At 26.6% G+C, this 26,511-nt stretch overlaps 1 protein-coding gene across 12 annotated transcripts in view; it reads right to left on the reverse strand.

Annotated features, from left to right (window-relative positions):
• tmod (tropomodulin) overlaps positions 1-26,511 on the reverse strand; it is a 545,171-nt gene that overhangs the window by 27,122 nt on the left and 491,538 nt on the right. For 10 of the 12 annotated variants that reach the window (XM_075292733.1, XM_075292734.1, XM_075292732.1 and 7 more), the window contains 4 exons: positions 25,474-25,626; positions 20,619-21,131; positions 20,308-20,559; positions 12,269-12,416 (listed from right to left, as the gene is read on the reverse strand). In XM_075292733.1, coding sequence (XP_075148848.1) covers positions 12,269-12,416; positions 20,308-20,559; positions 20,619-21,131; positions 25,474-25,626 — 1,066 coding nt within the window. Of the gene's footprint in view, positions 1-12,268; positions 12,417-20,307; positions 20,560-20,618; positions 21,132-25,473; positions 25,627-25,718; positions 25,934-26,312; positions 26,465-26,511 lie in introns of those variants that run through there. The other 2 variants (XM_075292731.1, XM_075292723.1) reach the window with 2 other exon arrangements.

The following is a 26,511-nucleotide window of genomic DNA, read 5'->3' on the forward strand; positions in this document are numbered from 1 at the left end:
TAATTCAAATTAATACCAGAAATAATTTAAATAAATTTAAATTGTTAGACCAATTTTTTTTAATGAATTACTTGTTGTAATAATTTTTCGATTCAATTAAAATTATTGTCTGTTATGTGTCAAAATACTTTAATATTAATTTTAACGATATTTCCCTGTGTATCTGTAGAAAATGTACAGTATGTCAAGAATCACTTTGCACAAGGAAACTTAATTAAAATTTTCATTATTTTTATCATAAGTTTTTTTTTTTTTTGTTTCAGTACCTAACCTATTTATAAATTAGATATTGGCTGATATGTACTGTAAGCAACTTCAGGTTGTTATTTCTAAATATACAAAATTTTGTCAAAATTTTATTTCTATAGAAAATATGTATAGAAAATTTTATTTCTATAGAAAATGTCAAAATGTTATTTCTATAGAGAATTTTGTCAAAATTTTATTTCTATAGAAAATTTTGTTAAAATTTTTTTTCTATAGAAAATTTTATTTCTATAGAAAATTTTCTCAAAATTTTATTTCTATAGAAAATTTTCTCAAAATTTTATTTCTATCGAAAATTTTGTCAAAATTTTATTTCTATAGGAAAATTTGTTACAATTTTATTTCTATAGGGAAATTTGTTAAAATTTTATTTCTATAGAAAATTTTGTCAAAATGTTATTTCGACAAAAATTGTGTCAAAATTTTATTTCTATAGAAAATGTCAAAATTTTATTTCTATAAAATTTTTATTAAAATTGTTTTCAAAATTTTATTTCTATCGAAATTTTTTTCAAAATTTTATTTCTATCGATTTTTTTTTTCAAAATTATATTTTTATAGAAAAATTTAGTCAAAATTTTATTTCTATAAAAATTTTATTAAAATTGTTTTCAAAATTTTATTTCTATCGAAATTTTTTTCAAAATTTTATTTCAATCGATTTTTTTTTCAAAATTATATTTTTATAGAAAATTTTGTCAAAATTTTATTTCTATAGAAAATTTTATCAAAATTTTGTTTCTATAGAAATTTTTGTCAAAATTTTAATTCTATAGAAAATTTTGTCAAAATTTTATTTCTATAGAAACTTTTGTCAATATTTTATTTCTATAGAAAATTTTGTCAAAACTTTATTTCTATAAGAAATTTTTTCAAAAAATTTTTTGTATAGAAAATTTAGTAAAAATTTTATTTCTATAGAAAATTTTGTCAAAATTTTATTTCTATAGAAACCGTTGTCTAAATTTTATTTTTATAGAAACTGTTGTCTAAATTTTATTTCTATAGAAACTTTTGTCAAACTTTTATTTCCAAAGGAAAAAATTGTGTCCAAATTTTATTTCAAAAAAAAAAAATGTGTCAAAATTTTATTTCTATAGAAAATTTTGTCAACATTTTATTTCTATAGAAAATTTTGTCAAAATTTTATTTCTATAGAAAATTTTGTCAAAATTTTATTTCTATAGAAAATTTTGTCAAAATTTTATTTCTATAGAAAATTTAGTCAAAATTTTATTTCTATAAAAATTTTTATTAAATTTTTTTTCAAAATTTTATTTCTAGCGAAATTTTTTTTTAAATTTTATTTCTATCGATTTTTTTTTTCAAAATTATATTTCTATACAAAATTTTGTCAAACTTTTATTTCCAAAAAAAAAATTTTCAAAATTTTATTTCTATAGAAAATTTTGTCAACATTTTATATCCATAAAAAAATTTTGTAAAAATTTTATTTCTATATAAAATTTTGTTAAAATTTTATTTCTATAGATAATTTTGTCAAAATTTTATTTCTGTAGAAAATTTTGTCAACATTTTAGTTCTATAGATAATTTTGTCAAAATTTTATTTCAATAGAAAATTTTGTCAAAATTTTATTTCTATAGAAATTTTTGTCAAAATTTTATTTCAATAGAAAATTTTGTCAAAATTTTATTTCTATAGAAATTTTTGTCAAAATTTTATTTCTATAGAAAATTTTGTCAACATTTTATTTCTATAGAAAATTTTGTCAACATTTTATTTCTATAGACAATTTTGTCAAAATTTTATTTCTATAGAAAATTTTGTCAAAATTTTATTTCTATAGAAAATTTTGTCAAAATTTTATTTCTATAGAAAATTTTATCAAAATTTTATTTCTAAAGAAAATTTTGTCAAAATTTTAGTTCTATAGAAAATTTTGTCAACATTTTAGTTCTATAGAAAATTTTTTCAATATTTTATTTCTATAGACAATTTTGTCAAAATTTTATTTTTATAGAAAATTTTGTCATAATTTTATTTCTATAGAAAATTTTTTCAAGATTTCATTTCCATAGAAAATTTTGTCAAAATTTTATTTCAATAGAAAATTTTGTCAAAATTTTATTTCTATAGAAATTTTTGTCAAAATTTTATTTCTATAGAAAATTTTGTCAAAATTTTATTCCTATAGAACATTTTGTCAAAATTTTATTTCTATAGAAAATTTTGTCAAAATTTTATTTCTATAGAAAATTTTGTCAACATTTTATTTCTATAGAAAATTTTGTCACAATTTTATTTCTATAGAAAATTTTGTCAAAATTTTAGTCATATAGAAAATTTTGTCAAAATTTTATTTCTATAGAAAATTTTGTCAAAATTTTGTCAAAATTTTAGTTCTATAGGAAAATTTGTCAACAAATTTTTGTTAAAATTTTATTTCTATAGAAAACTTTGTCAAAATTTTATTTCTATAGAAAATTTAGTCAAAATTTTATTTCTATAGAAAATTTTGTCAAAAATTTATTTCTATAGAAAATTTTGTCAAAATTTAATTTCCATACAAAAAATTTTGTAAAAATTTTATTTCTATAGGAAATGTTGTCAATAGCCACCAGACCGATGGACCGGCTGCCGGAAACCGACTTAGAATATGGGGTCTCAGACCAATATTTCAATGTATTACAAACGGAATGACAAAGTTAGTCATTCCTATGGTCAAAGGTATAAAAATATGAAAGTGACGATCAAAACATTGCCGCTTCGCCGATAATGGGCCACTTTCGTGGATTTGTCGGCCGTTTGAAGGCCATAATTCGTGCCAAAGGTAGCCAATTCAAAAAGTCTAACGATATTCTAAAGTTTGATGTTATTTCTTAAAATCTTTGCTTTTAAGCGCATTAAAAAACAAAAGTGAAGAAAAATATAGCGTCTTACTTTGTTGCATTACATATCAGCCATACTGTATATAATTGTTTTACTTTCCCATCCTAGTCACTGAATTTACTCATTTTACAATTTATGCCCTGTTCCAATATCTCATACGAAAACTCTATATCGTATTAAAAAAAATTGATTTTGGTTCTTCTATTTCAGACACCAAATCACTTTTTTTATTTTATTTCGAATAGTTGTCGGGAAAAAAGTAAAAACATTTTTTTTTAATTATATAAAGTTTGTTATTTTAATTAGCTTTATATAATTTTATTAGTTATATTATTTTAAAAACAGATTATAGGACATTCTTTCTCGTACTATAATTTTAAGAATCTTGTATTCTTTTTGTGCGGGTATTATTCAATAAATAAATCTAAATATAATGTAAAATGAATAAATTTGAAAATTATTCTCATACAAACGAAACTAACTTTCAAATTAATTTGAATTCGAGTGACTACTGTTTTTCGAATGGGTTTTCGTACGATTTACAGAAAAAGGGTATTTATCCGTATACGAATATATATGTAATTAAATATACTAAAAACATGTAAATTATTATTTATGTGTAAAGACATTCTTGACATGCTGTAGCTAAATTTACAAATAAATTGATGGTGAATATTAAACAAATGGTTACTATAGTTAAAAACGCCATAAAAAAAAACTTCTTATACACCATGAGCCAGCGAAGTGAAAACGTGTTTTAACAAAAGGGTCAACTACTTCTACAATCTACATTGTAAACAAAAATGACAATTGACAATTATGATCTGATGATTATATTGAAGAGAAGAAAGACACACGAACGATTAATATGAATAGGATCAACGTTGAAGATCAAGCAGGAAAATGATTTAAAATGAACACCTAGGGAGACAAGGATCAACAACATAATATTTGGAGGAACAACAACAATTATATGAATAGGGTCAGAAAAACATTCGTATCAGTATTAAAAAAGGGGTATCAGAAAGTCGTATTCACTTTTGAATTGTATATAGGAAAAGTCCCCTATGTATATTATAATACTAAATTTATATAAAAAGCTAATAAACATTAATTTTGTTTTTTGTAATTTAATAATAACATTTTGTTTTATTTCAACAATAAATTAACAAAGAACTATAACTCATTTGTTTAATAAAATAACAAATAAATAATCTTCTAGTTTATGATTCAGAAGATTACGTTAACAACAATTCACAATTCACTGTTTGTGAGACGAAGACAAATTATGTTGATGCGACATGTTGAACGTTTACAGTTTGATGGGTGTTTCAACATTGATGGGATGTCAAAAAAACGGAAGGTAAATTTTATATTACCTGTGCTTTACCTAAAATCATATGCTAGTTATGGATGCTTCAAATAGACTTGAAGGAAATTTAAAATGTTTTCTTTGTTGGGAAAATATTTAAACACAATAAATTCCAAAAGCTTTTTGGAACATAATTAGGGATAAAGGTATAGTATAATTGGTGGTGGAATATCTCCTGCTAATCTTAGTAGCGTTGATGACTTGAATGAGGAATTTGTAAGTAACAAATTAAATGTTGTGGGAAAAAAATTTTGTCAAAATTTTATTTCTATAGAAAATTTTGTCAAAATTTTATTTCTATGGGCAATATAGAAAATTTTGTCAAAATAAGATAGAAATAAAATTTTGACAACATTTTCTATAGAAATAAAATTATGACAAAATTTTCTATAGAAGTAAAATTGTGACAATATTTTCTATAGAAATAAAATTTTGACAAAATTTTCTTTAGAAATAAAATTTTGACAAAAATTTTCTTTAAAAATAAAATAATGACAAAATTTTCTATAGAATTAATATTTTGACGAAATTTTCTATAGAATTCAAATTTTGACAAAATTTTCTATAGAAATAAAATTTTGACAAAATTTTCTTTAGAAATAAAATTTTGACAAAATTTTCTATAGAAATAAAATTTTGACAAAATGTTCTATAGAAATAAAATTTTGGCAAAATTTTCAATAGAAATAAAATTTTGACAAAATTTTCAATAGAAATAAAATAATGACAAAATTTTCTATAGAATTAATATTTTGACGAAATTTTCTACAGAATTCAAATTTTGACAACATTTTCTATAGAAATAAAATTTTGACAAAATTTTCTTTAGAAATAAAATGTTGACAAAATTTTCTATAGAAATAAAGTTTTGACAAAATTTTCTAAAGAAATAAAATTTTGACAAAATTTTCTATAGAAATAAAATTTTGACAAAATTTTCTATAGGAAGAAAATTTCGACAAAATTTCCTATAGAAATCAAATTTTGACAAAATTTCCTATAGAAATAAAATTTTGACAAAATTTTCTATAGAAATAAAATTTTGACAAAATTTCCTATAGAAATAAAATTTTGACGAAATTTTCTATAGAAATAAAATTTCGACAAAATTTTTTATAGAAATCAAATTTTGACAAAATTTCATATAGAAATAAAATTTTGACAAAATTTTCTATAGAAATAAAATTTTAACAAAATTTTCTATAGAAATAAAATTTTAACAAAATTTTCTGTAGAAATAAAAAAAAAATTGACAAAATTTTCTATAGAAATAAAATTTTTACAAAATTTTCTATAGAAGTAACATTTTGACTAAATTTTCTATAGAAATAAAATTTTGACAAATTTTTCTATAGAAATAAAATTTTGACAAAATTTTCTATTGAAATGAAATTTTGCCAAATTTTCTATAGAAATAAAATTTTGACAAAATTTCCTATAGAAATAAAATTTTGATAAAATTTTCTATAGAAATAAAATTGTGACAAAATTTTCTATAGAAATAAAATTTTGACAAAATTTTCTATAGAAATAAAATTTTGACGAAATTTTCTATAGAAATAAAATTTAGACAACATTTTCTATAGAAATAAGATTTTGACAAAATTGTCTATAGAAATAAAATTTTGACAAAATTTTCTATAGAATAAACATCTTGACAAAATTTTCTATAGAAAAATTTTGACAAAATTTTCTATAGAAATAAAGTTTTGACAAAATTTTCTTTAGAAATAAAATTTTGACAAATTTTCTATAGAAATAAAATTTTACAAAATTTTCTATAGAAATAAAATTTTTACAAAATTTTTTATACAAATAAAATTTTACAAATTTTTCTATAGAAATAACATTTTGACAAAATTTTCTATAGAAATAAAATTTTGACAAAATTTTCTATAGAAATAAAATTTTGACAAAATTTTCTATACAAATAAAATTTTGACAAAATTTTCTATAGAAATAATATTTTGACAAAAATTTTCAATAGAAATAAAATGTTGACAAAATTTTTTATGGAAATAAAATTTTGACAAAATTTTCTATAGAAATAAAATTTTGACAAAATTTTCTATAGAAATAAAATTTTGACAAAATTTTCTTTAGAAGTAAATTTTTTTTTTAAATTTTCTATAGAAACAAATTTTGACAGAATTTTCTATAGAAATAAAATGTTGACAAAATTTTCTATAAAAATAAAATGTTGACAAAATTTTCTATAGAAATAAGATTTTGACAAAATTTTCTATAGAAATAAAATTTTGACAAAATTGTCTATAGAAATAAAAATTTGACAAAATTTTCTATAGAAATAAAATTTTGACAAAATTTTCTATAGAAATAAATTTTTTACCAAATTGTCGATAGAAATAAAATTTTTGACAAAATTTTCTATAGAAATAAAGTTTTGACAAAATTTTCTTTAGAAATAAAATTTTGAAAAATTTTTCTATAGAAATAAAATTTTACAAAATTTTCTATAGAATTAAAATTTTGACAAAATTTTCTATAGAAATAAAATTTTGACAAAATTTTCTATAGAAATAAAATTTTGACAAAATTTTCTTTAGAAATAAAATTTTGACAAAATTTTCTTTAGAAATAAAATTTTGACAAAATTTCCTTAAAAATAAAATTTTTAAAAAATTTTCTATAGAAATAAAATTTTGACAAAATGTTCTATAGAAATAAAATTTTGACAAAATTTTCTATAGAAATAAAATTTTGACAAAATTTTCTATAGAAATAAAATTTTGACAAAATTTTCTATAGAAATAAAATTTTGACAAAATTTTCTATAGAAATAAAATTTTGACAAAATTTTCTATAGAAATAAAGTTTTGACAAAATTTTCGATAGAAATAAAATTTTGACAAAATTTTCTATAGAAATAAAATTTTGACAAAATTTTCTATAGAAATAAAATGTTGACAAAATTTTCTATAGAAATAAAATTTTGACAAAATTTTCTATAGAAATAAAATTTCGACAAAATTTCCTATAGAAATCAAATTTTGACAAAATTTCCTATAGAAATAAAATTTTGACAAAATTTTCTATACAAAAAATATTTTGATAAAATTTCCTATAGAAATAAAATTTTGACGAAATTTTCTATAGAAATAAAATTTCGACAAAATTTCCTATAGAAATCAAATTTTGACAAAATTTCCTATAGAAATAAAATTTTGACAAAATTTTCTATAGAAATAAAATTTTAACAAAATTTTCTATAGAAATAAAATTTTAACAAAATTTTCTGTAGAAATAAAAAAAATTGACAAAATTTTGTATAGAAATAAAATTTTGACAAAATTTTCTATAGAAATAAAATTTTTACAAAATTTTCTATAGAAGTAAAATTTTGACTAAATTTTCTATAGAAATAAAATTTTGACAAATTTTTCTATAGAAATAAAATTTTGACAAAATTTTCTATTGAAATAAAATTTTGCCAAATTTTCTATAGAAATAAAATTTTGACAAAATTTTCCATAGAAATAAAATTTTGACAAAATTTTCTATAGAAATAAAATTTTGACAAATTTTTCTATAGAAATAAAATTTTGACAAAATTTTCTATTGAAATAAAATTTTGCCAAATTTTCTATAGAAATAAAATTTTGACAAAATTTTCCATAGAAATAAAATTTTGACAAAATTTTCTATAGAAATAAAATTTTGACAAAATTTTCTATAGAAATAAAATTTTGACAAAATTTTTTATAGAAATAAAATTTTAACAAAATTTTCTATAGAAATAAAATTTTGACAACATTTTCTATAGAAATAAAATTTTTACAACATTTTCTATAGAAATAAAATTTTGACAAAATTTTGTATAGAAATAAAATTTTGACAAAATTTTCTATAGAAATAAAATTTTGACAAATTTTTCTATAGAAATAAAATTTTGACAAAATTTTCTATAGAAATAAAATTTTGGCAACATTTTCTATAGAAATAAAATTTTGATAAAATTTTCTATAGAAATAAAATTTTGATAAAATTTTCTATAGAAATAAAATTTTGACAAAATTTTCTTTAGAAATAAAATTTTGAAAAATTTTTCTATAGAAATAAAATTTTACAAAATTTTCTATAGAATTAAAATTTTGACAAAATTTTCTATAGAAATAAATTTTTTACCAAATTGTCGATAGAAATAAAATTTTTGACAAAATTTTCTATAGAAATAAAGTTTTGACAAAATTTTCTTTAGAAATAAAATTTTGAAAAATTTTTCTATAGAAATAAAATTTTACAAAATTTTCTATAGAATTAAAATTTTGACAAAATTTTCTATAGAAATAAAATTTTGACAAAATTTTCTATAAAAATAAAATTTTGACAAAATTTTCTTTAGAAATAAAATTTTGACAAAATTTTCTTTAGAAATAAAATTTTGACAAAATTTCCTTAAAAATAAAATTTTTAAAAAATTTTCTATAGAAATAAAATTTTGACAAAATGTTCTATAGAAATAAAATTTTGACAAAATTTTCTATAGAAATAAAATTTTGACAAAATTTTCTATAGAAATAAAATTTTGACAAAATTTTCTATAGAAATAAAATTTTGACAAAATTTTCTATAGAAATAAAATTTTAACAAAATTTTCTATAGAAATAAAATTTTGACAACATTTTCTATAGAAATAAAATTTTTACAACATTTTCTATAGAAATAAAATTTTGACAAAATTTTGTATAGAAATAAAATTTTGACAAAATTTTCTATAGAAATAAAATTTTGACAAATTTTTCTATAGAAATAAAATTTTGACAAAATTTTCTATAGAAATAAAATTTTGGCAACATTTTCTATAGAAATAAAATTTTGATAAAATTTTCTATAGAAATAAAATTTTGATAAAATTTTCTATAGAAATAAAGTTTTGACAAAATTTTCTATAGAAATAAAATTTTGACAAAATTTTCTATAGAAATAAAATTTTGTCACATATCCCAAATGTTGGCTACACAATAAGTTATGCTCGCAGACATAATCGATATTGCTGCTTGTTTATGGGATCCCTAACACATTTGTCGATTATTTAGTCATCGCCGACAATTCGTATCAATTGGCCACACTGTAAGATTCTTTTCATACACAGACATTCCGTCCGGCATAACTTATAGTCTGGACGACGCATAATGCATGTTTTTAATACATTTTAAATAAGCATCTTAATGATTATTTGGAATTTAATAATTTGCTTTCTGATTGTCAATGTGACTTCATAAGTCATAGGAGCAGAGCAATGTTACTGCTCAGCTCAGCCTAACTGACACTATAAGGAGGAATTTTACGAATGATAAATTATGCGTTTTATTTTCGCTAGACTTGGAAAAGGTTTTCCATCACGTGGATTATCTAATATTGGTAGACAAAGAAGCTCCACCAATACTTCGGTTTTAGTGCCTGAAAACTTCTTGCTTCATACCATATATGTAGGAAGCAATATGTCCAAATCAATGGGAAAAGATCCAATATTTTGTCGGTAGGAAGTGGGGTACCCCAGGGCTCAAATCTTGGGCCAATGCCTTTTATACTTTTTCCAAATGATTTATTTACAAGTCTTGATATGTTTTGTTCCCCTTTTTTGTACGGCGATGATGTTCAGTTGCTTTTCCGGGGGGGATGTTAAGAACATAGATGTCTTACAAGTTAAAATTGATTACGTAACTTATACAGTTGGATGTGTCTCAAGAATCTTTCCGTGAATGGCTCTAAGACAAAGGCATTAATTTTTTTTTCATTTCATGCTGATATTTGACTAACTCTCTCTCTCTCTCTCTCTCTCTTACAATGTGTATGATCTTCAAGTTGTTCAACATTTAAAATGTTTGGCGCTTACCATTGATGATAGACTTTCATTTGATCTACATATTGACAATGTTGTTAATCAAACGAATTTGATATGAAATCATACGGGACCTCCTTTTTTATAGCCGAGTTCGAACGGCGCTTCACATTGTGATGATACCACTTAAAAAAGCTTTGAGACACTCAGAAATGTCACCAGCATTATTGAGAGAAGTTAATTCAGCGCTGGAAAAAACTTTTTAGTATTTGGTCGAAACTGGGATTGGACCTTTATATGCAAGGCGGACATGCTAACCATTGCTCCAAGGTGTCTCAAAGTGCTGCTTCGTGGCTTTTCTGACATACTCATGCCGTTGATTTGGGGAATTATTGATACCTACTTAAAAATTTACAAGGAGAAAAAAGAGGGAGAGATGTTAAGCCTTCATTTTTCATTCTCTACTAGCGCAATGAATTATAAGGGTAATGGCAGACAATAGAAGTGGAGCTAATGTTGAATATCCTCGGATGATTAATACATCTGAACATAGCACAAGAGAAAACATGGTACTTTTCTTTTGGCATATTAATGGAGGAAGTGTCCTTTAATACCCAAGTTAGAATAACAAACTAGACAGTATGAGACATCAAATTTTATCAAGGATGAGCTTTAACTACAAATTATAAATAATTTGCTATTTGTTATGCCATAGATATGAAAATTTCGGAACTGGGGTAAAAATCTCATAAAACACAAAAAGATATGGAAAAGGGGAAGGAAAAACCTGCATCATTTTAAATTTCCTTTTCGTCGGCATCCTTAGCAATATTTAAAGTTTCTGCAACTGTACGCGAATTTGAGCACATTAACATTCCAACATCGACGTCATTATTATTGTCATTGTTGTTTGGTTTGCTTTCATCCGATACAAGAATATCATCAATAATATTCATATTAGGAAAATCAGAGGCCTTAGTTTTGTTGGTATCATGGCGATTCAATGATAAATTATTGAACCGTTTAGTCATCATATCATTATCAGTGGTTGTTGTTATGACATTTTGGGTTTTCACTGACTTTGCATTGGTAGTAACCCCATATTCCTCCACAACATATGCATTCGACGATGGTGATGACGATGATAATGTCCTCTGTTCTAGTTGTGATTGTGACAATGATGGATTATTATTATTATTTGCATTGATAGCAACAGTTGAAATATTTTCATTTCCAAATGTAGATGGAATTGAATTCATCAAGGAGGTGATAGAAGAAGCAGAAGAACGATTATCAGAATTTACATTCGTTCCAATTTGATCTACTAATGAAATCGATGATGTTATTTTTGCAGATGATGATTTATCATTTGTCAAATCATTGCTATTAGCTGATGGAGCAGCTACCACATTAACGCCTGCTATTGCTGGTGACAATAATGAAGATGATGATGGTGCTAATAATAATAATGATGATTGTTGTGGTGGCATAGGCAATGGCGGTGGTGGTGTTGATTTAAATGGTGACATACGAGTAGAAACTAAACTATTATCATCTGTTTCATCATCACCTAGATAGATGGATACGGAGGGTGTTTCGTTTTTTTTTTTTTTTTTATTGGAAGGGGGTTTGTGAAGAAATATACAAAATTATAAGAATTTTGTTTCAACAAAATAACACAAATAAAATTCTTAAACTTACTAAACCTTAAAGAATATTTAATGAAAACGAAAAAAAATATATGAATGAAAAGTAAGAGCAAGAATATGTATAAGAAAATGAGAAAAAGTCAACCCAGAATTTGGTTTTGTAAATCTATAAGTTTTTTTTTTTTTTTTTTTTGGAGAAAACCAACGTTGTTTTCCTGTTAAATTTATTGAAGTTAAAATTGACCTTATCTTCAATATAAGGGAGTCGATGGGACATCCTTTTTGTGACATGGAAATTTTTGTTTAATAGTAAACGGTACTTACTTCTGTCAATATTACGCTGTAAATGTGCTGCAACTCTATGACGGGCATCGTTAAATTCAAGATGTAAGCCCAACCTAAGCAGTGATGTGTTCTTCTCCACTAAATCGGTAATTTCCATTTCAATCTTATTACCCAAAACTTGTGATCGCTAAAAAAAATTTTGAACATAGTGAGGAGATATTATTAAAGTCAATAAATATATCAAGTTAGCACAGACCAAGAAGGTAAAAAGTTAACTAGACAAAACAAATTCGTACAATTCAGTTATCCTGCAGAAATGTTCAAGATGTCAAAACTAAAGATTAATGGCCAATTGGCTTTTGTATTATAATGAATAAATAAATAAATAAATAATGTATATAGAGTAGAGCTCGACGAAAGAATCAGCGTCGAAATCGAATTTGTCCTAGTCAAAACTTCCACTAAAAGAAACAAGTAAGGAAAGTCTAAAGTCGGGCGGGGCCGACTATATTATACCCTGCACCACTTTGTAAAGGGTGATTCTTTTGAGGTTAGGATTTTCATGCATTAGTATTTGACAGATCACGTGGGATTTCAGACATGGTGTCAAAGAGAAAGATGCTCAGTATGCTTTGACATTTCATCATGAATAGACTTACTAACGAGCAACGCTTGCAAATCATTGAATTTTATTACCAAAATCAATGTTCGGTTCGAAATGTGTTTCGCGCTTTACGTCCGATTTATGGTCTACATAATCGACCAAGTGAGCAAACAATTAATGCGATTGTGACCAAGTTTCGCACTCAGTTTACTTTATTGGACATTAAACCAACCACACGAATGCGTACAGTGCGTACAGAAGAGAATATTGCGTCTGTTTCTGAGAGTGTTGCTGAAGACCGTGAAATGTCGATTCGTCGCCGTTCGCAGCAATTGGGTTTGTGTTATTCGACCACATGGAAGATTTTACGCAAAGATCTTGGTGTAAAACCGTATAAAATACAGCTCGTGCAAGAACTGAAGCCGAACGATCTGCCACAACGTCGAATTTTCAGTGAATGGGCCCTAGAAAAGTTGGCAGAAAATCCGCTTTTTTTATCGACAAATTTTGTTCAGCGATGAGGCTCATTTCTGGTTGAATGGCTACGTAAATAAGCAAAATTGCCGCATTTGGAGTGAAGAGCAACCAGAAGCCGTTCAAGAACTGCCCATGCATCCCGAAAAATGCACTGTTTGGTGTGGTTTGTACGCTGGTGGAATCATTGGACCGTATTTTTTCAAAGATGCTGTTGGACGCAACGTTACGGTGAATGGCGATCGCTATCGTTCGATGCTAACAAACTTTTTGTTGCCAAAAATGGAAGAACTGAACTTGGTTGACATGTGGTTTCAACAAGATGGCGCTACATGCCACACAGCTCGCGATTCTATGGCCATTTTGAGGGAAAACTTCGGAGAACAATTCATCTCAAGAAATGGACCGGTAAGTTGGCCACCAAGATCATGCGATTTGACGCCTTTAGACTATTTTTTGTGGGGCTACGTCAAGTCTAAAGTCTACAGAAATAAGCCAGCAACTATTCCAGCTTTGGAAGACAACATTTCCGAAGAAATTCGGGCTATTCCGGCCGAAATGCTCGAAAAAGTTGCCCAAAATTGGACTTTCCGAATGGACCACCTAAGACGCAGCCGCGGTCAACATTTAAATGAAATTATCTTCAAAAAGTAAATGTCATGGACCAATCTAACGTTTCAAATAAAGAACCGATGTGATTTTGCAAATTTTATGCGTTTTTTAAAAAAAAAAAAAGCTTCACCAATACTTCGGCTTCGGCTTTAGTGCCTGCAAACTTATTGCTTCATACCTTACAGGTAGAAAGCAATATGTGCAGATCAATGGAGAAAGATCAAATATTTTGTCGGTAAGGAGTGGAGTCCCACAAGGCTCAATTCTTGGGCCTATGCTTTTCATACTTTTTCTTAATGATTTATTTGCGAATCTTGATATGTTTTGCTCCACTTTTTCGTACGCCGATGATGTTCAGTTGCTTTTTCGGGGGGATGTTAATAATTTAGATGTCTTACAAGCTAAGATTGATTTTGTAACTAATAGTTTATACAGTTGGATGTGTCTCAATAATCTTTCCGTCAATGGTTCTAATACAAAAGCATTAATTTTGTCATCTCATCCTGATATTGGACTAACTCTTTCTTATAATGGGTGTGATATTGAAGTCGTCCACCATTTAAAATGTTTGGGGGTTACCACTGACGATAGACTTTCATTTGATCTACATATAGACAATGTTATTAGTCAAACGAATTTGACTCTACGCCAATTGTACAACTCTGATTTGATGCTGCCTTTTTCATTCAAAAAGAGACTTGTACATGCTTTGGCAATGCCCAATATTCTATACGGCATTGAGGTTTTTTGTGGCACAAATGCTGGTAACATAAGGAAAGTTAAACTAGCAATTCATAGAATAGTCCGTTATCTACATTCATTGCGTCGATATGACCACATATCTCCTCATGTCCAGGATTTCCTGGGGTGCCCATTTTCGAGTTTTATTGACTTCAGATCACTTGTTCTTTTCCACAAAATTTTCAGTGCTCAGTCACCTCGATTTCTCGTGGACTTATTTTCATTTGGCCGATCGCGGCGAAATCAGATTGTTGTACCTCTTGCCAGAGGTCATATGGACAAGTCATTTCAGGCTAGAATCGCCAGATCTTATAACTGTCTCCCTACTAATTTAAAGGACTTCTCGATTTCTGATTCGACATATCGTAAAAGATTACTCGATCATCTTGGATCACCTGCATGAAGCTTATCCAAACTCGAGTTAGTAGTGCTGCTTTGTTGTGCTTGGTTGAGTAAATAATATTTTCTTATTTTGTCTTTTTTCAATCATAATGGGAACTAAAAATGTTTTGTCATATTTCATTTTCTTTATATTTTTTTTATCATATTATTAATTATAATTGTCATATTTCATTTTTTGTCATATTATTAATTAATCTATTTTATACCTTATATATGTAATTATACTTTTTATATACTCGCATATATTTTCACATTGTCATAACTTCAATTATACTTTAGTCACGGTTAGTAGTCCATTGTAATTTACATAAATTGGCCGCTATGTGGCTTCAAATTACATAATGAAAATAAAATAAAAATAAAAAAAAAAAAAAAAAGTTATCACGCTCTTAACAAATCACCCTTTAGATCTAAATTTTCGATACCATATCACATCCGTCAAATGTGTTGGGGGCTATATATAAAGGTTTGTCCCAAATACATACATTTAAATATCACTCGATCTGGACAGAATTTGATAGACTTGTAGAAGACTCAAAATTTAAGTCGGCTAATGCACAAATTTGGCACGCATAGCAACAATGCTAATTCTACTCCCTGTGCAAAATTTCAACTAAATCGGAGTTAAAAATTGGCCTCTGTGGTCATATGAGTGTAAATCTGGCGAAAGCTATATATGGGAGATATATCCAAATCTGAATCGATTTCAACCAAATTTGGCACGCATAGTTACAATGCTAATTCTACTCCCTGTGCAAAATTTCAACTAAATCGGAGTTAAAAATTGGCCTATGTGGTCATATGACTGTTAATCGGGCGAAAGCTATATGTGGGAGATATATCTAAATCTGAACCGATTTCAACCAAATTTGGCACGCATAGCTACAATGCTAATTCTACTCCCTGTGCAAAATTTCAACTAAGTCGGAGCAAAAAATTGGACTCTGTGGGCAAATGTGTGTAAATCGGGCGAAAGCTATATATGGGAGCTATATCTAAATCTGAACCGATTTGGCTGATATTTTGCAAGTTTTTCGAGACCCATAAAATATTCGGATGTACGGAATTTGAGGAAGATCGGTTGATATACACGCCAATTATGACCAGATCGGTGAAAAATATATATGGCAGCTATATCTAAATCTGAACCGATTTTTTCCAAAATCAATAGGGATTGTCTTTGAGCCGAAACAGGACCCTATACCAAATTTTAGGACAATCGGACTAAAACTGCGAACTGTACTTTGCACACAAAAATACATCAACAGACAGACGGACAGACAGACGGACATCGCTAAATCGACTCAGAATTTAATTCTAAGCCGATCCGTATACTAAAAGGTTGGTCTATGATTACTCCTTCTTGGCGTTACATACAAATGCACAAACTTATTATACCCTGTACCACAATAGTGGTGAAGGGTATAAGAAGTCCGACGTATGGGGAAAACAGGACTCCATGCCCAATAAAATTTAGAAAAGTAAATTTTATTCATTTAGAATGAATGACAGAGAAAAATATCAACAAAATTCTTCCAATTAAACCTTTAATTGAATTTTAAAATAATATTCAATTAAAAATTTAATTGGTTCAAAAATTTTTTAATTAAAACAAAAATAAATCACAAAATTAATTGTATCAATTAATTTTTTAATTGGCTCCATTCATTTCGTGATTATAGGCAAAACGTTTTTTTCTGTGTTCGGAGCCTACTGTGCTACGCACCGGTAACACATTTGAATATTGGGAGATTTCTCCATTTGAACATGTAAGAGCGTCGGCCATAAATAAAGCACTCCACCGACAAGCGTGGTCAGCGAACAATTGTTCTTTGCAGCGTCCTTTTCCGAACGACGATTGAGTTTGCATGGAGATAATGTACAAAAACTGATGATTTTTTTTTTATACTAAAAAGTAAATTCTAAAAGAATATAAGACTTGAGTTGATTTACTTTTTATTTTTGTTAATTATGCTTTTGTCCGAAAAAATATGCCAATATTGAAGTAAAACACGCCAAACATCTCTAATTATAAATTTTGTATTAGAAAACAAGTAAGGAAAGTCTAAAGTCGGGCGGGGCCGACTATATTATACCCTGCACCACTTTGTAGATCTAAATTTTCGATACCATATCACTCAAAATTTTAAGTCGGCTAATGCACAAGGTTTTACTAACCTTGTGTTCCACCCTAGTGCATGAAATCTGAAGCAATTTTAAGGAAACTTCGCAAAAGTTTATTTATGATTTATCGCTCGATATATATGTATTAGAAGTTTAGGAAAATTAGAGTCATTTGTACAACTTTTCGACTAAGCAGTGGCGATTTTACAAGGAAAATGTTGGTATTTTGACCATTTTTGTCGAAATCAGAAAAACATACATATGGTAGCTATATCTAAATCTAAACCAAATTTGGCACGCATAGCTCCAATGCTAAAATTACTCCCTATGCAAAATTTCAATTAAATCGGAGTAAAAGATTGGCCACTGTGGTCATATGAGAGTAAATCGGGCGAAAGCTATATATGGGAGCTATATCTAAATCTGAACCTATTTCAACCAAATTTGGCACGCATATCTACAATCCTAATTCTACTCCCTATGCAAAATTTCAATTAAATCGGAGTAAAAGATTGGCCACTGTGGTCATATGAGTGTAAATCGAGCGAAAGCTATATATGGGAGATGTATCTAAATCTGAACCGATTTCAAAAAATTTTGGCACACTTGACTATAGTACTAATTGTTCTTCTTGTGCAAAATTTTAAGCAAATTGCGGTAAAACTCTGGCTTCTGGCGCCATGTAAGTCCATATCGGGCGAAATATATATATGGGAGCTATATATAAATCGTAACCGATTTCTTCCAAAATCAATGGGGTTCTATTCTGAGCCAAAACACATACTTGTGCCAAATTTGAAGTCGATTGGACTAAAACTGCGACCTAGACTTTGATTACAAAATGTGTTCACGGACAGACGGACAGACCTACATGGCTATATCGACTCAGGAGCCCACCCTGAGCATTTTTGCCAAAGACACCATGTATCTATCTCGTCTCCTTCTGGGTGTTCCAACATTTTCAAAATTTCGTAAAGTCAAAAATTCAAGATTTCGACCTACTCAAAATTTTGAAAAAACGACTTTTCCAAAATATGGATAGTAGGAAGACGATCTTTTTGAAAATTATTATTTTTTGGTTTGAATACCCAACTTTTCAATTTTTGATGACTTAGGTGAACTTAAAATCTTAAGATGTAAGCCTGTTGTTGAATAACTGTCAGATAGAATAAAAACGCAAGAGGACGAAAATTTCTCTTCTACAAAAACAACAAATGTCAATCCTATTTTCTTTACGTTCCATAAAGTCGGCAGAGGACTGAACTGGGTGATGCCGACGCAAACTGTATGATATTTGCAATGGATCAACTATGGTATAAGTGGACACAAATCCGCTAGCTCGGATTCGTGTCATCCTCCATAACCTAACCTAACCTATGATATTTGCGAGAAGTGCCGACAAAAACTGCTTGATATTTGCGAAATTTTCCTCATTACTGCCACCTACTGACGCAGTTTCGCTTCACAATTTCGTTCTCTTGTGTATTTATTTTCTCTGTAACTGTTAAAGCCAGTGTTGCCAGAGAAATTTTCAAGATACCCTACAAAGACCACGAAAGTTCCCTACTTTCCCCCACATTCCCAAAAAATTTTCCCTACAAATTCCCTTACAATGCTTTTCGTTCTGTAAAATAAAATTTTGCAAAATTTTCTATAAAACTAATATTTTGACAAAATTTTCTATAGAAATAAAATATTGACAAAATTTTCTAAAAAAATAAAATTTTGACAAAATTTTCTATAGAAATAAAATATTGACAAAATTTTCTAAAAAAAATAAAATTTTGACAAAATTTTCTATAGAAATAAAATTTTGACAAAACTTTCAATAAAAAAAAATTGAGAAAATTTTTTATAAAACTAATATTTTGACAAAATTTTCTATGGAAATATAATTTTGACAAAATTTTCTAAAAAATAAAACTTTGACAAGATTTTCTTACAAATAAAATTTTGACAAAATTTTCTATAGAAATAAAAGTTTGACAAAATTTTCTATAGAAAAAAAAAATTTTGACAAAATTTTCTATAGAAATAAAACTTTGACAAAATTTTCTAAAAAAAAATAATATTTTGACAAAATCTTAGAAATAAAATTTTGACAAAATTTTCTATAGAAATAAACGTTTGACAAAATTTTCTATAGAAATAAACTTTTGACAAAATTTTCTATAGAAATTAAATTTTGACAAAATTTTTATAGAAATAAAATTTTGACAAAATTTTCTATATAAATAAAATTTTGACACAATTTTCTATAGAAATAAAATTTTGACAAAATTTTCTACAGAAATAGAATTTTGAAAAAATTTCTAATCCTGCTCTAGAGCAACCAAAATGTAAAAATTATTAAAAATTGTGTTGAGTGAAAAAGTTCCTACATTGCGTTCATATGTCCCTACAAGACGCTAAATATTGGAAAATAACCTACATGTAGGGAATTTCCCCTACTTCTGGCAACACTGCTTAAAGCTCGAATCATTTCCCCAGGCTAGGTTTGGTATAGAGGCAGTACGCTAGTTTCACTTATAGACTATTCAGTCCATTGTAGTACCACAGGTTTTAGACTTCTCATTTATCAATGAGTGCTGCCCGATTCTGCGTTTAGTCCAATGGCAGAGAAACTTTTATATAGCCGAGTCTTCGAGCTTCGTAGAACTCAACTATGTCATCAGCATTACTGAGAAGGGATAATACTCCGCCGAAAAACTTTTTGGTGTTCGGTCAAAACTTGGATTGATCCCATGACCCTTTGCATGCAAGGCGGACATGCTAACCATTCCAAAAAGTGTTTTTTTTTTTTTTTAATTTAAAAAAAAAAACTGGACTTCCGGCAAATAAAAATCTACGTCATGTTTCTTTTAAATACAATTTTTACATGCGATTTTCAAAAATATCAAAAATTTTTTAAGACAAAAAGACGATTTCTACATTCCGAATTATTTTTTTTTTAAAAAAGTAGATTTTCGACCTTCGTATCCCTGCTTCAAGTTTTAAAATGCAAAACAAAATGGAAAATAGCTCTCCCGTTTTAATTGAAAAGGCAATCTCTTAAAGCTTGGACCTGTGCTTAACTTGGCGTAGAGTTGATTGCAATTATTTTGTTTTTTCCATAACTTACCTGATTGGAGGCTCTGAATTCCTCAATGGTGCGACACTTAAGAAGGGCTTCAACTAATTTTACTATGACAGGCGGACTAATGAAATTTGTTTCGACATTTAATACTCTCAAGGTTTTGCTCTTCTCAATGGCTTCGGCCAACATTAAAGCTAACTTATCGGTCAAGCCCACATTTGTAAGGGACAATACTTCCAAATGTTCATTATTAGGCAGTGCAGCAATCAATTGTTCCAATTTCTCTTCGGAGATATTCTACACGAAATAAAACAAAACATTATATTTAAAGAAAAAATAATTACAAACTCTCATACCTTGATATTATTCAAATTCAAATCAATCAATTTTGAATCATCTTCTTTAATGCGTTTGATCGATTCCTCAACATCGGTATTATTGGGTGGATCCATGGGATAGACTTTCTGTTGTGTCGACTTTGTGATACCATCCCAACCCAAACCAACGGGTTGACCTTTGTTCAATAGAGATGCATGATATTGATCTTGGTTCATCATTGAATGGAAACCCAAAATGGCAGCCAAATCAATAATTTCTTCTTGTGTGGCATCGGTCAAAGCACTCTCGTATTCATCACCCAAATCAATGCCAATCTTTTCTTCAGCATCGATTTCACGTTGATCACGTGGTGGTGGTACCCATTTCTTGCCACGTATGGTACCCTTTACGAAGGGTTCAAATTCCGGCTCATCTGGAGCTTCAATGGCCTGTTTGTTAATGTGTTCAATCAATTTTTTACGATTTAAGGGACCGGTAGATTCCTTGGTGCATTCATAGCTGCAACGTTGATCGGGTGGCAAGAAGTTATCCTAAATAGAAAGAAAATAAAGAGGTAATTACAAAAATTCATAATATCTTAATTCCATTAAAATTTATACAGAGTACATCTCGACCCTGATCAAACTGGCTAGGAGGACCTGACAAATCTATGCGTAAATTAAAAAAGTGAAGAAACTAACAGTGCCAACATCGATTCTATATAAAAAAGAGGTATGAAAATGATACAAAATTTGTACGAAATTCTAGTTGGAAGCTAATTGCGTTTAGTAATAATCACCTAGTCATATTCATAGAAAAAAATGATTCGAACTAACGATCTGCTCTGTAAGGATCATTACATTCTGTATGTATCAGGCCCACTTAGACTATTCAGCCCATTGTGATGCCACAGTGGTGAGCTTCTCTCTTATCAGACAAGCGTTAGAATGCATTAAAAAAAATCATAAAAATATACAAATAAAAATATTTTGGTAAATATCACAAAATTTGTTAATTCACATCCAAAACACTGAGTTCGGATCACACCTTTAGAAGTGATGCAAATTCAGTGCAATGGCTGTTGAAATGTTGCACATTTGTCCTATGACAAGCCCATGTTCAACTCATCACTTCTGTGCCAATTCTGCTCCATTACCGGACACAGTTGCCACACGTGCCATCTACCAACATATGAAAGAAAATTTTACCTACAAACTATCAAATTTAAAACAAAAAATTATTTAGAAGAATTCGATTAAAATTATGGCAAAATTGTATTTCTATAAAAATTTTTACCAAATTTTTATTCCTATGTTATATACCATTTTGCCAAAATGTTATTTCCATAGACAATTTTGCCAAAATTGTACTACTATAGAAAATTTTGTCAAAATTTTATTTCTATAGAAAATTTTGTCAAAATTTTACTTCTATACAAAATTTTGTCAAAATTTTATTTATATAGAAAATTTTGTAAAAATTTAATTTATATAGAAAATTTTGTCAAAATTTTATTTCTATGGAAAATTTTATCCAATTTTTTTTTTTTATGGAAAATTTTATCAAAATTTTATTTCTATGGAAAATTTTGTCAAAATTGTATTTCTATAGAAAATTTTGTCAAAAGTTTATTCCTATAGAGAATTTTGTCAAAATTTTATTTTTATAGAAAACTTTGTCAAAATTTTATTGCTATAGAAAATTTTGCTAAAATTTTATTGCTATAGAAAAATTTTGCCAAAATTGTATTTCTATAGAAAATGTCAAAATGTTATTTCTATTGTAAATTTTGCCAAAATTTTATTTCTACAGAAAATTTTGCCACAATTTTATTTCTATAGAAAATTTTGTCAAAATTTTATTTCCATAAAAATTTTTGCCAAAGTTGTATTTCTATAGAAAATTTTGTAAAAATTTTATTTCTACAGAAAATTTGGTCAACATTTTATTTCTATTCCTATTCCTATGACCATTTTGTTAAATGTTGTTTCCTTAAAAATTTTTGCAAAAATTGTATTTATAGAAAATTTTGTCAAAATTTTATTTCTATAGAAAATTTTGTCAAAATTTTATTTCTATACAAAATTTTGTCAAAATTTTATTTCTATAGAAAACTTTGTCAAAATTTTATTTTTATAGAAAACTTTGTCAAAATTTTATTTCTATAGAAAATTTTGCCAAAATTTTATTTCTATAGGAAATTTTGCCAAAATTTTATTTCTACGGAAAGTTTTGCCAAAATTTTATTTCTATAGAAAATTTTGTCGACATTTTATTTCTATAGAAAATGTTCTCAAAATTTTACTTCTATAGGAAATTTTGTCAAAAATTTATTCCTATGACCAGTTTGTTAAATCTTATTTCCATAGAAAATTTTGCAAAAATTTTATTTCTATAAAAAATTTTGTCAAAATTTTGTTTCTATACAAAATGTTGTCAAAATTTTGTTTCTATACAGAATTTTGTCAAAATTTTATTTTTATAGAAAACTTTGTCAAAATTTTATTGCTATAGAAAATTTTGCTAAAATTTTATTGCTATAGAAAAATTTTGCCAAAATTTTATTGCTATAGAAAATGTCAAAATTTTATTTCTATAGTAAATTTTGCCAAAATTCTATTTCTACAGATAATTTTGCCAAAATTTTATTTCTACAGAAAGTTTTGCCAAAATTTTATTTCTATAGAAAATTTTGTGAAAAATTTTATTTCCATAAAAATTTTTGCCAAAGTTGTATTTCTATACAAAATTTTGTCAAAATTTCTATAGAAAATTTTGTAAACATTTTATTTCTACAGAAAATTTAGTCAAAATTTTATTTATTTAGAAAATTTTGTCAAAATTTTATTTATATAGAAAATTTTGTCAAAATTTTATTTCTATAGAAATTGCCAACATTTTATTTCCTCATTTTCTATAGAAAAATTTGCAAACATTTTGTTTGCATAGAAAATTTTCTTAAAATTTTAATTCTTTAAAAAATTTTGTAAAAATTTTATTTCTATAGAAAAAATTTTAAAATTTTAATTCTATAGAAAATTTTGTCAAAATTTTATTTATATAGAAAATTTTGTCAAATTTTTATTTCTATAGAGGATTTTGTCAAAATTTTATTTTTATAGAAAACTTTGTCAAAATTGTATTGCTATAGAAAATTTTGCCAAAATTTAATTTCTATAGAAAATGTTGTCAAAATTTTATTTCTATAGTAAATTTTGCCAAAATTTTACTTCTACAGCAAATTTTGCCAAAATTTTATTTCTACAGAAAATTTTGCCAAAATTTTATTTCTGTAGAAATTTTTGTCAACATTTTATTTCTATAGAAAATGTTGTCAATATTTTACTTGTGTAGAAAATTTTGCCAAAATTTTATTTCTATAGAAAATTTTGTCAAAATTTTATTTCTATAGAAATTGCCAAAATTTTATTTCTTCATTTTCTATAGAAAAATTTGCAAACATTTTGTTTGCATAGAACATTTTCTTAAAATTTTAATTCTTTAAAAAATTTTGTAAAAATTTTATTTCTATAGAAAAAATTTTAAAATTTTAATTCTATAGAAAATTTTGCCAAAATTTTATTTCTACAGAAAATTTTGCCAAAATTTTATTTCTACAGAAAATTTTGCCAAAATTTTATTTCTGTAGAAATTTTTGTCAACATTTTATTTCTATAGAAAATTTTGTCAATATTTTACTTGTGTAGAAAATTTTGCCAAAATTTTATTGCTATAGAAAATTTTGCCAAAATTTTATTGCTATAGAAAATTTTGCCAAAATTTTATTGCTATAGAAAATTTTGCCAAAATTTTATTTCTATAGAAAATTTTGTCAACATTTCATTTCTATATAAAATGTTGTCAAAATTTTACTTCTATAGAAAATCTTGCCAAAATTTTATTTCTTTAGAAAATTTTGCCAAAATTTTATTTCTACAATTTTGCCAAAATGTTATTTCTATAGAAAATTTTGTCAACATTTTAGTTCTATAGAAAATGTTGTCAAAATTTTACTACTATAGAAAATTTTGTCAAAATTTTATTCCTATAGACCATTTTGCCAAAATGTTATTTCGATAGAAAAAATTTATGTCTATAATTTTTTTTACATATTTTCCATAGAATATTTTGTCAAAATTGTATTTCTATAAAAAATGAAGAACATCTTAGTTGGAGAGGAATATTTTGCAAAATCTATCAAACTATCAAGAATTCCACCAATTTACCAAACAGTAGGTTAGGTTAGGTTAGGTGGCAGCCCGAAGTATCAGACTCACTTAGACTATTCAGTGCACATTGGTGAACTTCTCTCCACATTGGTGAACTTCTGATACCACATTGGTGAACTTCTCTCTTCTCTACCAATTTTTTAGAATTCTGCCAATTGTAGCAATGGTGCTTCCAGTTCGGAAAATAACTTTTTCACTACTTTTTTTTTTGTGGGTATGTATCCTCAAGTTGGTATTGTATCCTCAAGTTAATCGTGTATACTCAATCGATCTGGGTACACTAGCAAAAGGGATTGAGTTGGAGTACACCCAATATGAGTGCCTGGCAACAGAATCTAGGAAGGCACAAATTAATTATCTTTGGATTCTAGGAATTGTTTTACGAGAATGGTCCTAAAAGTACTTAGCCTGACCACCTAAAGCAAGAGTATAGAAAGGGTAATTTAAAACACGACTACAGCGGAAATGACAGACGGTTCGGTTTAAGAGCTGTAGTGTCCGCGTATTCCAGAAAAATTATAGGGAGATGAATCTATTGGAAATTTTGCGGAATCGTTTTTAATACTATTTAATACGAGAAATTACTCAATATTCTCATTGAAAATCTATACTAGAAACGTCATCGTTTTTTTTTTTAAGTATATATGAAGCTAAAAATACTTACATCGGGATCAACTTCCTTGGCCAATATATTAATTTCTTCGGGTGACAATTGAGCCAATAATGTTTCAACATCTACATCATCATATTCACTCAAATCCTTGCCATAAAGTTTAGCCGGATTAGTTAAAGACGAGGTTTTTGTAGTAGATGAAGTCTGAAAGAGACGAAAATAAAATAAAAAATTGATTAGAATTTTTGTTTCAAAACAAATAAAGAAATATTAAACAACAATAAAGAACACTGTACTCTTGTTATGGGCAATGTTTGTGGTGGCTGTGGAGCTCTTCTTTTCACATGGGGTACATGTCTCAGTTTGATTCTTTGAAATTCGGGTATATCACTTGAAATTGTTGATTTTGCCTGTGAAGGTTTTTCAGCCATGTTGAAGAAGATTTACACAATTTGTTAGATTTTAACAATTTTTATTTGAAAAAACTTGCAATACAATAGTAGTTTCAAGACCCTCTAACAATCACTATTGTTTTGAATAAAAGCACTAGAAATCTATGACTAAAACATTTCAATAACTAAAGGTCAATAGTGAACCCTCTAGACATGTCAGCAAAACCAGCATATTCATAATTGTGGACAAAAAAAAAAAAAAACAATAACGCAACATCAAGGCGTAGCTTTGTTTTTTTTTCCTTTTTAATCCTCAATGAAAATCAATATCAATATTTTTTGTGTATGTGTTTATTTTCCACTAAATCCAATTATTGCAGAAAAATGTTAGCAAAACAAAATGCATGACCAGAATTTCATTTGTTTTCTTGTTTATTAAATGGAAGTGGTTTGGCCGCCTCCAATACTGTCACCACAAGTACTATCTAAAATTCTTACCATTATGGCCAAATAACCGCCAAAGAAACACAAACTAAAGTTTCTCTTAAACAAAAACTATATGCGACCAAAAATCCCAAATGAAAACAACTCCAAGTTTATTAGTGACTTTTTGATCTTTAGCTTCTTGCACGGCGACCGTATTTGTTTGTGTGTTTCTGTTTAAGCTTTACAACTGCAAATGATCAGTGAAGTCATA

This window comes from Haematobia irritans, chromosome 1, assembly GCF_050003625.1.
Source record: "Haematobia irritans isolate KBUSLIRL chromosome 1, ASM5000362v1, whole genome shotgun sequence".
Lineage (NCBI taxonomy): Eukaryota > Metazoa > Arthropoda > Insecta > Diptera > Muscidae > Haematobia > Haematobia irritans.